Below are 14,231 nucleotides of genomic sequence, written 5' to 3'. Positions count from 1 at the left end.
CAGCTTTTGTCATCTAGTTCTACATTTGTATTGGCATCTGGCACTGGCCTAAGGAGACCTACGCACCAAAATAATACACTATTTTCACTGACCACAGCATTTTTTATTTTTAAATTGGGATCTCTTGCTTAATCTCCACAGCAAATACTGATGTACTGCCAATGCTGCAACAAGGAGCTCTCAAAACTACTTGAGATTAACCCTGTGTATTTACAGAGGAAGACCAACACTGTTCACTCTCCCATTTCAGTAAGAACAGCCTTATGCAACAGTAATACAGAAGCAGGATCATCTGGCTAATAACTGAGTTGCACTTGGCCAGTAATGCTTAGTTATTCTCAAATCTCACACTATCGTTCCAGTCCCTTTAGCTCTCCATTTATTTTCCATGATTTAAAATTCTTTCAATAGAAATGCATCTGTTTTCTTGCCTTTTTTGAAAAGAAGTTCTGACATTTGATGAAATTTAATCCATTTCAACATTTATAGATGTTCACTGGGTCAGTTCTACAACCACTCTTACACCATTCTTGCTAAGTTTGCCTGAATCAACGATCAGAAAATATTGTTTGCGGGGTGAGGAAAGATGGCCCTATCCCTCAAAATTGGTGTAAGGTCCTATTGATAACCCTAAGAGATGCTTTTCACAGACATTTGCACTTGGTTGGACCATATACAAACTCATCTAAGTTTGCCAGCCCAGCAGAAAACTTTCATTTTTTTTTTTCCTTGCAGGTTAGCAAGTTAAATTACTCCAAGGCATTGCAAAAATGGCAGATGGAAGCTCAGTCGCACAGTTTTGTTTCACAGCAGCTGGTGGCTGGCTCCCCAGTACATGGGGCTGAGGATTGCTTCCTCTGCCTGCACAACAAGCAGGAGATGGAGGCTTTGGGAAGCAGCGTGGCAAAGATATAGCAGGAAAAGCTAATGGAAATAAACAGTTCACTAGATTTAGCAACCAGATAAAAATATGGGCAATAAAAGGGAGCAAAGCTCTTCAAAAACTGATCACTCTTATTTCATTCAATGGATTTACATAGTAGCTTATTACTAACAACTACAACTTCAAACAGAGAAAGGGATATGTAGTAGAAAAACCCTTAAAAATCCTAACAACTGAAGAAAAGGACATGGAGTGTCAAAGAACTACAGGTAGGAGAGAAAAACAAACAGGAGAAGCTTACATGCAGAAGTGAGGCAGGTTGAAGTAGCAGGGGAAAATTAGCAGGATGGGAAGAAGCTGGGTTTTAATCCACAATGAATATTCAAGACTTTCTTAAATTCATGCTTTAGGTGGAGATACATTGCAGTGAGCAGCTCACAAAAGAACACGAACTGTGACATTGCTCACTACAAACCACCACAGTAACCAAGCTGCCAATAAAGACCAGCTTTTAGGCATCCCAGACCATTGCTTTCACTTCACCAGGCAGATTTAGATTTATTTTTTTTAAGATTTTGAGGAGGAAAAAAAATTATACAGCTTTAATAGCAAAAAAAAAAAAAACACTTTTCCCCATTAAGGTTTAAAGACAAAATAAAACCAAAAAAAAGCAAACAAAAAAAGCCACAAAAGCACACACACACTAAATTCACCCTCAAACCTAATCTGAAGAGAAAAATCAAGTATGTTGAGTGGTGCTAAATGCAACTTAAAAATTATAATGACTAATGTTCTTTAAATGTTTGGTCAAATATACAAGAATTATAATATTTAATAACTCAGTCATAGGTGTGACTGATTACCTTTTCCTTCATGCAGGTTTTTTTTTTTAAAGATGGTCAGTTATGACTGAGGAAGCACAGCATCCAGACAGCCACTGCTAGCATAGCTTGTGATGTTTTCTTCTATGAGCCCTTGAAGTAATTCCGCTTCTGGAAGCGTATCAGAAGTGTCTTCATTCTCTTGGCAATTTTTATTTAGATCTTCAAGGCTAATTATATCATCTAAAAAATAAACAAATTCTAAGCTGCAGCCAAAAATACACATTATATAGAATAATTTCAGGGATTACGTCAGGATAGAGTATTTGTAGAACAAACTTTATTTCGTCAGAATGCTCTTGATTTTGCCACCTGAATGGCCTACCAAATACACCAATTTTTCAGGTTTGTTTCTGACAGATGTATATACTTATATATGCTACTTTTCTGCTTCCTCGAAGCTCTCCAAGTTGAAGAGCTTCCTTTTCTCCTTTTTTGATTAAAAAAAAACTCCTCTCCCATTTCAGACACCAAATCCAAGCTTCCAGCAAGCAACTATCGTGTATTGTTAATCTCATTATGCAACTTATACTAAATTATACTAAATATGGAAATCATGGAGCAAAATAACCAGTAACCTTATCCTGTGATCTACACACAGCAGGAATTAATGCTGCCAGGAGACCCAGGCTTCCCACAGACCTCGATAACTCTTGCTGTTCAAGAGCCTGACATTATTATGCTGGCAGTCTTTGGTGACCATTATGGTGAAGATGTTCAGACTTTCAGAGAAATAAAGTCTAAAGAAAGACTTTTTCATGTTAAATCTCCTTCTGATCTGGAATCAGACAAACTTGAGCTAAATATTTGATTAATGCTCTATGGGGAAGTCTAAAACGCAAAGAATTTCAGTACGTGAATCAGGGAATGTGAAGCGATGCCTCACAGAGAATGCAGCTCTGCCATACCATGTATGCAATCAATGGAGGCACATATTTATTTATTATATCCTACTGATTTCACACGAAGAGGAGTGTTGTCACTCATTTGTGCTGAAAATCTTTGTCACACTTCACTTCAGCATTAACTGTTTCCTCTGATCTACAACAGGCAATTTTTACAGGTTTTGTATCACAAAATAGACTTACCAGCCAAAGCATTTCTGTTTTGCAATCCACTGGTTTTCTGTTTCTCCTAAAACAGATAATAAGAGACCAGAAAAAAAAAGAGAAAGTATGCAACAAGAGATTTTGTTATTCTGGGAGAGAACAAGGTTCATATTCTATTTTACAGTTACTAATTCATTGTATTTATGGGATTTTCCTCATTTCCACTACTAGACAGCACAGTGCTCCTTAAGTAAAACCAACCTTCACAAAGCAACAGCCACAGTGGGAAGGAGCAAAAAAAAAAAAGTAATTTGTAGGTTTCTGATTAGACAAGGAGAATTAGGTTGCTGTCAATCACTCAGAGTGACTTCTCTGCTACAGCTCTCGGTAGAAGTAGCCATGAAGAAACTAATGCTAGTGGAGGATGATGGCACTCAGATTATGGGAAAAAAAACGTAAGGAGGAGAACAATTAGATATGGTAGGTTTTGTTTAATGAACATCGGCCAAGGATTTTTTTTTTTTTTTAATCTCTCTTAGCTACTTTGTATGTATTTGTGAACCAGGCCATTCAAAATCTGAACCCTACCATGGCGTGGAGCTGGTTCTGGAAATATTCAAAAGAGTACGTAAAACATCCATCTCCTCATGGCATGTATTAAAAAAGAAAGCAAATTTATTAGCAAAGAGCAACATTTTGCTTCATGAACTGAATGCTTCCTCTTTACACCTGGAATATTGGAAAGCCTTCCGAAATCCCCTAAAATTCGTACCTCCACAGAGGTCTTCCACAGTAAATAGATCATCTTTGAAACTTTCCAGTCAAGAGGAACTACATAATCATCTGGCAACAAGGATTCTGCAGAAGAAAATATTTTTGCAGTTGAGTGTTCGGATCTCTTCATAGCCAAAATATATCACTTTAATATAATTTTTGCAGACTTAAATATGTAGACTTTTTAAACTGAGCGGTTATCTACATGAGCCAGCAGCAAAGGCAAAATTTAGGCTTTACAGAATCTAAGGCCAGTGCACGGGAATTGGTAAAGATTTGGTTTTGGTTTCTTTTTCTAGGCAAAGGCTTTCCTACCACTCTTTAAGTTCCCCCACACCCTCCCCTGAAACACGGCACAAACAAGACCGACAGAAAGCTCTCAGCCTGTAAATTAAACCAAATGCAATTTCAGTAACAAAACAAACAAAACGTTTCCAATGTTTAATTAAAATTCTAATTACTTTTTAATATTTTAACTGCAACAACTCTTCACTGTTTAAAAAGCTGAAAAGAGCTTCTTTGTAGGAGAGCAGTCTAAAATATGTCCTACGCTTATACGACAAACATCTAAGAAAATAAATCAACTAAATCTTTCATTTATAAACTTCCAAGGACATTTACTTGCCAAAAATTTTCCCCACACAATAATTTCAACAGAAATTGATGGCAAATGCCAGTCATGGAAAATACTACAGCTTGACTGTGTACATCAATAATAGCCTATTAATATATAATAGGCCACAAAAAAAATCACAAGTATTTCTGAATTTGTGGGAAAACTGTGGTCAAATCGGTCAAATCAGAACATGACCAGCATTCTGCATTGAGCATTCACAATTTTAAGGGCTAAAAAACACAGCAATCACAAGCTGGCAGGGCTTCAGAGAGATATTAGGAGGGCTTTGTATTCCTTAAAGGTTGCTTCCAAAGGAAACTCATCTAAACACCAGAGAGAAATTCACTCAGAGAATAACGACATTTGATGTGCTAAGCAGTCAAGTGTCTCTGAATGCCCTTTTTTTTTTTTTTTTTTTTTTTTCCTTTCCCCTGGCAGATCACTTTTTTAAGTCATGGCCAACTCCAGTCCCTCCTAGACAGTGGCATTTAACATCACAGACGTGAACACTCAAGAAATTTGGAGGAGAATAATATTATATATATAACAGCTGAAGACTTCCCCAGTTCTTCATAGCTCTGTTTAGCTCTATATTCAAATGCTTTAGTGTGTGGTGCCAAATGGAGATAAAGCAGCACTGCAGGTTCCTTGGGCACCACCCCAAGCCCAGTAGTGCTGCCAGTGGTTTGCCATCACCATTCTGACATGTAGCAATACCATCAACTTTTACAACAACAAAAAAAAACAATTCTGGAAGTCAGTTTTGGCGTACAGACAGGACATAAGCTCCTCTTCAACTGTCTGACAATTTTCACACGAGGGTACATGGTTAAGTTTAAATTCTATTGAAACAAACAGGTGTAAAGGCCTGTGTGTTCAAAACCTGGTCTGCAAAAATCTCTTTGTTTGCTAAATCACAGTTACTGTTTTTTCATAGACTAAATTTGGACCAAAGAAGTTGCGGGACTTCACACACAGGGAACACTGCTCTTCCACCACGATGTCCTGCAGTGATTTCCAAACATGCTTGTTGCTGACGACAGCTCTGTAGTCATGTCAGCTTGCAGTAATTTGGGCATCACGGCTGCCACACACAACTCCTTTGAGGACTGATCCTACTGCTAACTTAAAATGTCTAAACTGAAAGTACAAAAGCATGACAAGCGGAGGTCTGGGAGGCAAGCATACTGTTGTGACACTTCTTAATCATGTGTGATTAAAAACAAAGTATTGCCTATTAGCAAATACATCCCGCGAGTTTGATATGCACTTGGAAATTAAATTAGATTCTGGGAAAGCGTTTCAACCATGTCTAAGCCACACAGGGGTCTAGGAGAACTCTGCTAAACAAAGAAAAGGGAATGCTACCATATTCACCAGGTGAAATAAAAAAAATCTAACATGCAAACTTTATATAAGAGCATACATTTTGTGTCATATCTTCCACTTAGTTTTGTAATCAACACATTGAAGTCTTACTCAGTATGATGCATTAAAACACCAACAAGAGCTTCATGCTTTGGATTTAAATTTGCTAAGCAACTTTTACTACAAAGACTGCACACGTGAGGCCAAACCCAGCGGCCCCTTGGACAGATACTGACTTCAGTTAAAAGAAAATCACCAAAGCAGCAGTGACCTTTCAATAAGGTCAATACTTCATTAATTGTTACCTGCAATGAAAATACACATATATATAAATATTTATATAGCAGTAGTAAGAAGAGTATTACCCAGTGGAAGACCTGGAGAACCAAAGAGCTGCACAAGTTGAAAAGCAAATCCTATTGATAAGGGAAGTCCCAGAAAGCTAGCTTTAATATTCACATCTTGAGTATCTTCAGGTGGAAAGGCCTCTGATGGCTCTGGATCATCTGTTCTATGCACATTTTCAACACAGCTTTCTAATACACAAGGATCTTCTGGATATTCAGAGAGAACTTTAAGAGAAGACAAAATATCTGGTTGTTTGTTCGTAACCTCTGAAGAGGCTTGTTCATTCTCACTCGTTTTCTTATCAACCACCTGTTGTTGCCTAGGAGTACTAGCTTGCTCCTCCTCTGAGCTGGAAATTACACAAACACTACAAGAATATTTTGGCATAGGAGAAGATTGTCCCAAATGAAAATATGAAATATCTTGTAACAGAGAATCCACATCAGGGGTGGGCACAGAACAGGGAGTCTCTGGGCCACTGCAGGGTGCAGAATATTCTGGAAACTCAAGGTTTTGTTCATGTTCCTCTCCACAGTCTTGGTTTAGAAAGCTCTTTTGCTCCACTTCTAAAACACTTTTTGAGGGACCATCATCTTTTAATGGGATTTCCTTCCCTCCCTCTGTACTACCGGCAATCTCTCTCGGTACATTAAACTTGGGTGCCAAGTTGACAATTCTTCTGTGTCTTTTCCTCCTTGATGCAACAGGTGCAGCATCATTTCTTGGAACATTTACTTCACTCGAACCGCGTGGGGAGGTGTTCCTGGATTCCCCAAGTGAACCCACGTGCATTTCACCAGCTGGAGATGCCAACAGACCATTGCTTGTTACATTACCAGCCTCCTTGGTTAATGGTACCTGGCGGTTTTCCTTTAGCAGTCCTTCATTTGACCAATGACAATTTATCTCTGTTGAACTGTTAGTATAAATCTGTTCAGGTTTCCTCACAGTTTTTAGTCTTTGTTCACCTACAAACTCATCCTCAGACCAAGAGGAGAGGGAAAATTGTCTATCAGAGCCCAGCTGCAATTCCTCGGTAGATAAATTAATTGAAAAAAAAGCCCAGCCATTAGAGCAATTCTCTTCTGGTTTTAATGCACTTTTATTGTCTGTGTTACTATCAGGCACATCATAATTTAGTTCTGAATTGGAACACAAAGAGACTTCTTTTTTTTCACCATTTAAACATAACAGTTTAACTTCTGTGTCAGGCTCACATGTAATTTTAAGTTTGTTTTCTGTGCTCAACAGCAGGCTGTTATCTTCACAGTTGCATTTTGGTTTTTGGATGGAATTTTTATCATTGTTTATTTTTAGAGAACTGCTCTTGCAGAGATTTTCATCGTGCCTTTGATTTGTTTCCTCAAAATCAAAAGCATTTTTGGTTTGGTTTACAGTACATAAAGGTTTTACATCTATTAGAAGTGAACTGTCACTATCTGCAGGCAATTCATTTTCCAGTGCACTGCTGGACACCGCTGAGATCTCAGGCACAGTGATAGGAGACCCTTCTTTTGAGAACCTTGCAAATTCTTTAAGGCTTTCACGATCATCCTTTGGCTGCTCTTCACAACCTGTTACTGGATCCTCGGGACCTTCACCAAATGTAGACAAAGACTTTCTGTTTTCTTCTTCTGAATCATCCTCCTCACTTTCTGATGTTTCCTGGTCATCTGGAATGAGATGAGTTCCTCCACCTAACTTTTTCTTCATGATTTCTGTATGATTGCCTTTCATTTTTTTGCTTCTTCTTCGCTTTTTCCTCTGCTTTGCTTTTGTTAATGGGTGCCCATGGTTCTTCCTTAAAATTATCTCCCTATGTGAAGAATAAATATATATATTTCAGCATTAAGATATTTGTGGTGTTCAGTTTGAAGGTTATACATATATTACATAATTATGATAGTCAAACACAGACTACCTGCTTTTTTAAATTGATAAAACCTCAGATAAGAACTTCAATTGATTAAACAAACGTATACCTTACTATTCAGAACAATCTTGAACATTTAAAATTTAAATAAATATAGTTCCAGTTTCATCAACTTAGTTTTACTAGAAGTATCAAAAATCATTTCAAGACCAAACAATATGTTTCTGGATGTCTTTCAAAATTATTTTTTAATAATAGATACTACATACTAGAATTTTAAGAGCTCCTGCTATTCTGAAATTTCTGAAATGTCATGCTGAGCAGAAAGGTACAGAGTGGAAGACCTAGTAAGAAATTTTCACCCATTAAGATTAAAGACTACAATGAGATTATATGGAATTAAATTCAAAATGTACTAAACAAAAACCTGAATAATGCAAATGTACAGCAACTACAGCAATCTCTGAGACTGCTCAATGTATTATGAGTAAACACGCTTATTTGGAAAAAAAATATTTCTCATTTTATTTGCAACAAAATAATACAGTGCAGACAAATTAAGTCAGTTGCAGGCAGTTATTTAAAATTATTTTTGTCTGAATCTCTCACCAAATTCAGCAGATAGCAGTCCTAATAATGACTTTTCTGAAATCTTGGTGTTAAGTCTGTCAGCCACCTAACCCTGAAGTGAACACGAGTAAGAAAAAGTTCGTATAGAAATCTAAGTTCTTCCAATGCAACCCTTAAAAGAGATCAGATTTGCACAGCTATGCTTCATTGATCATTATTTGAATCAAGGATATGCTGCTTTTCTTTAATTCTTTGTTCAGGATGGTACTTCAAACAACACACTAACCAACGGAGTAGCTAGAAGAATCACAGGGTAGAATTTGTCATTTTCTGGGCATTCATATCTAACACGAGCTGTTTTAAGTAGAGCTTTCTGAAATTCTCAAGTGAGGAAAATAAAACGGGGGCATGGGGGTTGAGTTTGCATGCAGAAAGCTTGGGGTCTACAGGTCACCTGCAGAGACCTACACTTTACTCATTCTTTAATTTATTCCTTGTTAGCACCAGAGAAATTCCTTTGGAATAGCCCCACAAAGACAACCTGCTCAATCTGCTGGGTTGGAGGCAGCTCAGCAGCCTTCTAGGCCTCTGTGTAGCCACAAAGTCACTTACCAGAACTGGACTGAAAAGCCCCAGTGCCTTGATATCACTGCAAAAAGCACTGTGGGTCTCAGAAAATATCTTGTTTTATTGCCCCCAAATGGCATCCAAATGAGACATCCTTTTAACAAATGAGGTCTCCTCCAAGTTGTGGTATTTAAGTCTACACGGTGCTTTCCTCTGAGTAATGAGATCTGACTTCCCTTTTACAAATCAGTATATCTTCAATACAGGATGCTATGGCTTATGTGCAGATGTTTAGTTAAGCCAATATGAATTCCACCCTGAATTTTGCTCACGATGCACTCCCTATTGTAAAATATCCTTCCTTTCTCCCCAGAAAGAGATACAGAATGCTGGGCCGGCGGGGCCCGCCCCCAGGCAGGGATTATTAAAATAAAAAAAGCTTTAGGATTGAATAGATCTTATTTGTCTATTGAATCAAATGATAGAAAAGTGAAACAATGTTAATTGGAGAGATTATTTTCTTACATGTAACCCATCTAGCTATACTAATCACAGGATGTGTCTTAAACCCTGACATTAGCTTACTTCCTTTTGAAAGGGAGCTTTTGAACGTATCTTTAGAGAGGAAGTTCTCTGAAGTTCTCAAAACCATAAAACCCCTTACCCATGAAGAACAAAATAATGTCCTATTTTTAATTGTTTTGAATGGGGTGGGGAATAAAACATCAGACTTAAGCACTAGTTCCAGGAATAACTTAGAATTGCACCTAATGGACCTTGTGCTGCCATTATCAGCCCTGCAGAAATGACCACCAGATGGCCCAGGGAAGGCTGAAATCCAGAAGGCAAGGAATGAACTTCTCCAGCTTTGGTGTTACAGGAGATACCCTCTTACTCACCACCCACCTCTCCCAGCTGAGAGTCAGTGCTGCTGTCCGTAGAAATCAACTTTACTAGAGATTCAGACATGTTTCTGTTGCCTAATTCCTTCTGTATCTGATAAGCCTTTCAGGATAATCCTGACAAAACCTTTCCTAGGCTAGGATCGCACACTAAGAGCTGCTGATGAACTCTGCAGAAGTGAGGAAAAAATGTCTGAGGCCAGCACATTTATTTCTTCTCCTCACTATTAATTCTGATTCAGGAAGCAAAATCTCACTGGAGAGGATTCACTTTAGACTGCAAGAACAGCAGAAATAGATCCACCAAATAATGGGAGAAGAAAAGTGGATAATCCAAAGAAACCACCAGCTGCTATTGCACTGAAATTGTTATGTGTCAAAATAATGATGAATGCAAACGGTGGTTCAGGCTGATGATTTAGCATACCTGGAAGTGTCATTTAATTCAATAGCAGCATTCAATAGTTCCTATTAAATATAAACCATGACATTTCTGTATGTTGGAAAAGTAAAGGTTTTGGGCAGTTCAGTGAAACTAGTTTTCTAATGATTCGGATTTTCCAAAGAAAGGACTAAAAAAGGGAAATGGTAGGCTCCCAAATGCAGAATAAACAACTTTATTCTTCTTATTATTATTAGAATATTATTATTATTCAGAATAATAAACTTTATTATACTTCACTATTCAGGCAACAAATTCAAAGAAAATACTACCCCTATGAAACACTGTAATGCACTGTGATGGCATAGCTGAAATTTCCCTGCTTGGGGTTATGTTTTTTTGCATGTAATAAAACAAATTGTCTACTAATTCTGTTTATTTTTAACTTAGTTCCTCCTTTTAGTCTGCCTACGTGCCCTTTTGAAGAGTTTTCCCAACTGTAAAACCATATGGCACACAAAGTTGGAGAACCAGCATGGAGATAGACTTCTTTACAGAGGCGTTTGCTAACTTGTTATAAAACACATACAACACACAAGAGGGAAGAAAAAAAAAAAAAAAAGGTGCAGTTTCAGTTTACATTTTGCCATATATATTGTATTTTAAAAACATACTTAAGAAATGCAGCTGTTTAATAATAAACAGATCTGAAAAAATGTAATAATATTTTTGCTGAAATAAGAATTCACAATGCTTTGAAATTTCTCAGCCTACCATTTAGACAATATTAAAAGCTTTTTGCCATAACTCTATTACACGTGACTTCCAGGTTGTAATTTAATGCTCAAAATAGCAATTGCAGCCTAACTGGGAGTCAGTACTCCAATGACACTCTTCAACAGAGAAACAAACACATTTTCATGACAGCTGCCTGAGGTAGAACATGCAAAGAAAACAATTTAGACAAGTTAGCAATGCTTTTTTTTTGTTTGTTTTTTAAACTGGAAAATGGCAAAATCAGGAAAAAAAATATTTTTTAAGTTTATTGTAACAAACTTCAGCTCTACCATACATTTAAGCTGATGTCTGCTTGATACAAAAAAAACGTCTACAGGCATTCCTGAAATAAGGTATAGAGCTGTAATAACGTATAGAGGAATTGATAATAGAAAGGCAATTCTATGTGACATTTAGCAATGAGGTACATGCTCTCTGAGAAATTTATACTATCGCTAATCTCAAAGACTCCAGAATGGATTTTCAATACCAGAGTTACAGTAAAGCTGCTTATATAAAATGGTATCTACTGGGATACACTTCACATTTCTTTCCTTATAATAATATATAACAAGTCCACAAATGTTGTTGAATTAATGTTGAATAATTCCCTTGTGAGCTAACTTTACTTCAGAAACAAACTTAAAAACTACAACTTTGGAATAACAACAAAATAAAAAGTCATAGTGCCAGCATTCTGAGTTGCATATCAGAGAATCACAGAAGGGTTTGGGTTGGAGGGGACCTTAAAGCCCACCCAGTCCCACCCCCCTGCCATGGGCAGGGACACCTCCCACCAGAGCAGGTTGCCCAAAGCCCCATCCAGCCTGGCCTTGAGCACCTCCAGGGATGGGGCAGCCACAGCTGCTCTGGGCAATACCTTGCCCGTACTTAAGAGTGCTAAAGCTGCAGTTCTTCAAACGGAACATTAGTACTAAGTGATCAAGGAACCGGAAAAGACATGCAAAGTAACTTTGAACCTGACACCTTAAAAAGTAACTCCTCATCAATACAGGGCTTCCTGAAATTCCATTAGAGAGATGAGCATCCAGCTTAGCACTTTGTTGTTGCTGAAAAGTACAGATTTAGTCACCCTTTCCTACTTTGGTCTAGATGTTGGCCATGCACTTCCTATAAAACACGTCCTGTGAGGAGCGGCTGAGGGAACTGGGGTTGTTTAGTCTGGGGAAGAGAAGGCTCAGGGAAGAGCTTACTGCTCTCTACAACTACCTGAAAGGAGGGTGTGGACCATTTTTCTCAGGAGACAAGTGATAGGAAGTGAGGAAATGACCTCTAGATTGGATATCAGGAAGAATTTCTTCACAGATAGGATAATTAATCATTGGAACGGGCTGCCCAGGGAAGTGGTGGAGTCCCCATCCCTGGAGGTATTTAGAGACATGTGGATGTGATGCTTAATGATATGGTTTAGTGCTGTACTTAGTAGTGTTAGAGGGATGGTTGGACTCGGTAATCTTAAGGGTCTTTTCCAACCTAAATGATTCTATGATTCCACTACCTGTCTTACCCACCCGTCTCACCCTCTTTTTGGGTGGATTTAGCTGCCTGAGCCAGCATGAAAAAGCAAGTACTTAACTTTGTTGTTGAGCTAATTCAACCCACCAAAACAAGAAGTATAATAACTGTCCAGCTAAGAGTAAGGATGTAGTAGGAGCAAGGTAACTCCTTTCAGCAGCAGCATCATGTTGGGATGCCTCACAGCCCGCCTTACAGAAATTCACCATACATGATTCCTAAGAAATGTTTGCACATTCCAGTGTTGTAAATTCATGCTCCCCACTCCAAACCAGTAAAGATCCTACTAACTGAACTGAATCTAAAGAAACTCACTACTTCATCTCCCAACAGCATTGCCAGTATGAGTGAGAAGTATGCGTCTTCACAAAACATGCTATTCCTTCACAACGCTCAAAGAGCACAATGCCCAGTCTTTACCACTTCTGCAGGACTGCTATTTACACATTATATATAATCAGCCATCAGATGCCCGCCAGCTGTAGTCCAGACCCAAGAGGCATCGGTCTAGAGAGTATACAGACAAAAGCATACAATCGGTTTGATCACAGCATCTCTTTAAGAGCTGTCCACTTAATCAAATCCACATGCAAGTTCACCACTTTACTTCAAATTAAATGAACAAACAAAAATACAACCAATCCAAAACTCCAAAAATCTCAGCTGCCTGAGGTGCTAGACATGGAAATTCAGTTTTCATGTGATGGTCCATTCAGTTCACAGGAACTTTTGGGTGGAGCGATCAGACTGATCTTTGTCCTGCCCAGTTAATGAAAACCGTCACTGTCTTCTGACTGGAAGAGCTGATCTCCTCTTTTGGCTCTTTAGTCATGGAATATGTTGATAAAACATTAAGGAATCTATCCTGAATATACCCATTAACATATATGTATACACACATATGCACTGAGCATATTTCTGCCCAGTATCATACATCTGCTTCCTGAACAAGTGAAACACTCTCAACCTCATTTAGGTGCCACAAGTATCTCACCTGACACAACCCAAAATACTAACCAGAACAGAAAACAACAAAGAGACAACAGGTACCGATGGATGCTAACAAAGAAGAGACATTATTTTTTGTTTTACTGGATTTTTCTGCAACACTAAGTATGGTTCAACATTAAAAAGCAAAGAAGGAAAAAAAAAGGACCAAATGAAACACTGCAAATGATCTGAATCCATCTTAAGGGGATGCAATGTTCATTTAAGCTCCTTCTCTGAACATTTAATATGGATGCAGAGGTCAACTGTACGCACTGGAAGTACAGCACGAACCACGTTTGCAAGTTTGATAACATTTCTGCCATAACAGCCCTATTATTTGGATGGTATCAGTTCAATCACAAAGACACCCTATTTGAAATTCATCCAGGCTAGACAACAAATATGCTGCTTTGAGAATTTGTTTGAAGACACATGAGCTATTGTCAAATGTACACAGGTTAATAAAGTTGGTGTAATCTGCTGTGCAGCACTGCTCCTTAATCTGTTATTGCTATAAAGACATTTCTGTATAAGATTTTATGGAACTCTTTCTAAAATAGGATAGAAAAATCCCACTGTCCCACAGAATGAGCAATCCGTGTTTTGCATTATTTTCTGGACAAATCCTTGCACTATTATATATCTGGACATGAAGAAATCAGTTCTCACAAAATCCTAAGCACTTTCAGCAGCAGCGGAGCACACTTAAATACAA

The 14,231-nt window shown here is 38.0% G+C and overlaps 1 protein-coding gene across 5 annotated transcripts in view; it reads right to left on the bottom strand.

Moving 5' to 3' along the window:
• Positions 1-14,231, bottom strand: part of N4BP2L2 (NEDD4 binding protein 2 like 2) — a 59,561-nt gene that overhangs the window by 16,504 nt on the left and 28,826 nt on the right. For all 5 annotated transcript variants that reach the window (XR_004750369.1, XM_035324809.1, XM_035324817.1 and 2 more), the window contains 4 exons: positions 5,937-7,735; positions 3,586-3,671; positions 2,853-2,898; positions 1,747-1,947 (listed from right to left, as the gene is read on the bottom strand). Coding sequence is in view for 4 of the 5 variants with exons in the window: in XM_035324809.1 (XP_035180700.1) it covers positions 1,787-1,947; positions 2,853-2,898; positions 3,586-3,671; positions 5,937-7,735 (2,092 nt within the window). In the remaining variant the exon portion in view is untranslated. The remainder of the gene's footprint in view (positions 1-1,746; positions 1,948-2,852; positions 2,899-3,585; positions 3,672-5,936; positions 7,736-14,231) is intronic.

This window comes from Oxyura jamaicensis, chromosome 1, assembly GCF_011077185.1.
Source record: "Oxyura jamaicensis isolate SHBP4307 breed ruddy duck chromosome 1, BPBGC_Ojam_1.0, whole genome shotgun sequence".
Lineage (NCBI taxonomy): Eukaryota > Metazoa > Chordata > Aves > Anseriformes > Anatidae > Oxyura > Oxyura jamaicensis.
The sequence above is the reverse complement of the archived record's forward strand: the minus strand, read 5'-3'. Positions and strand labels throughout refer to the sequence as shown.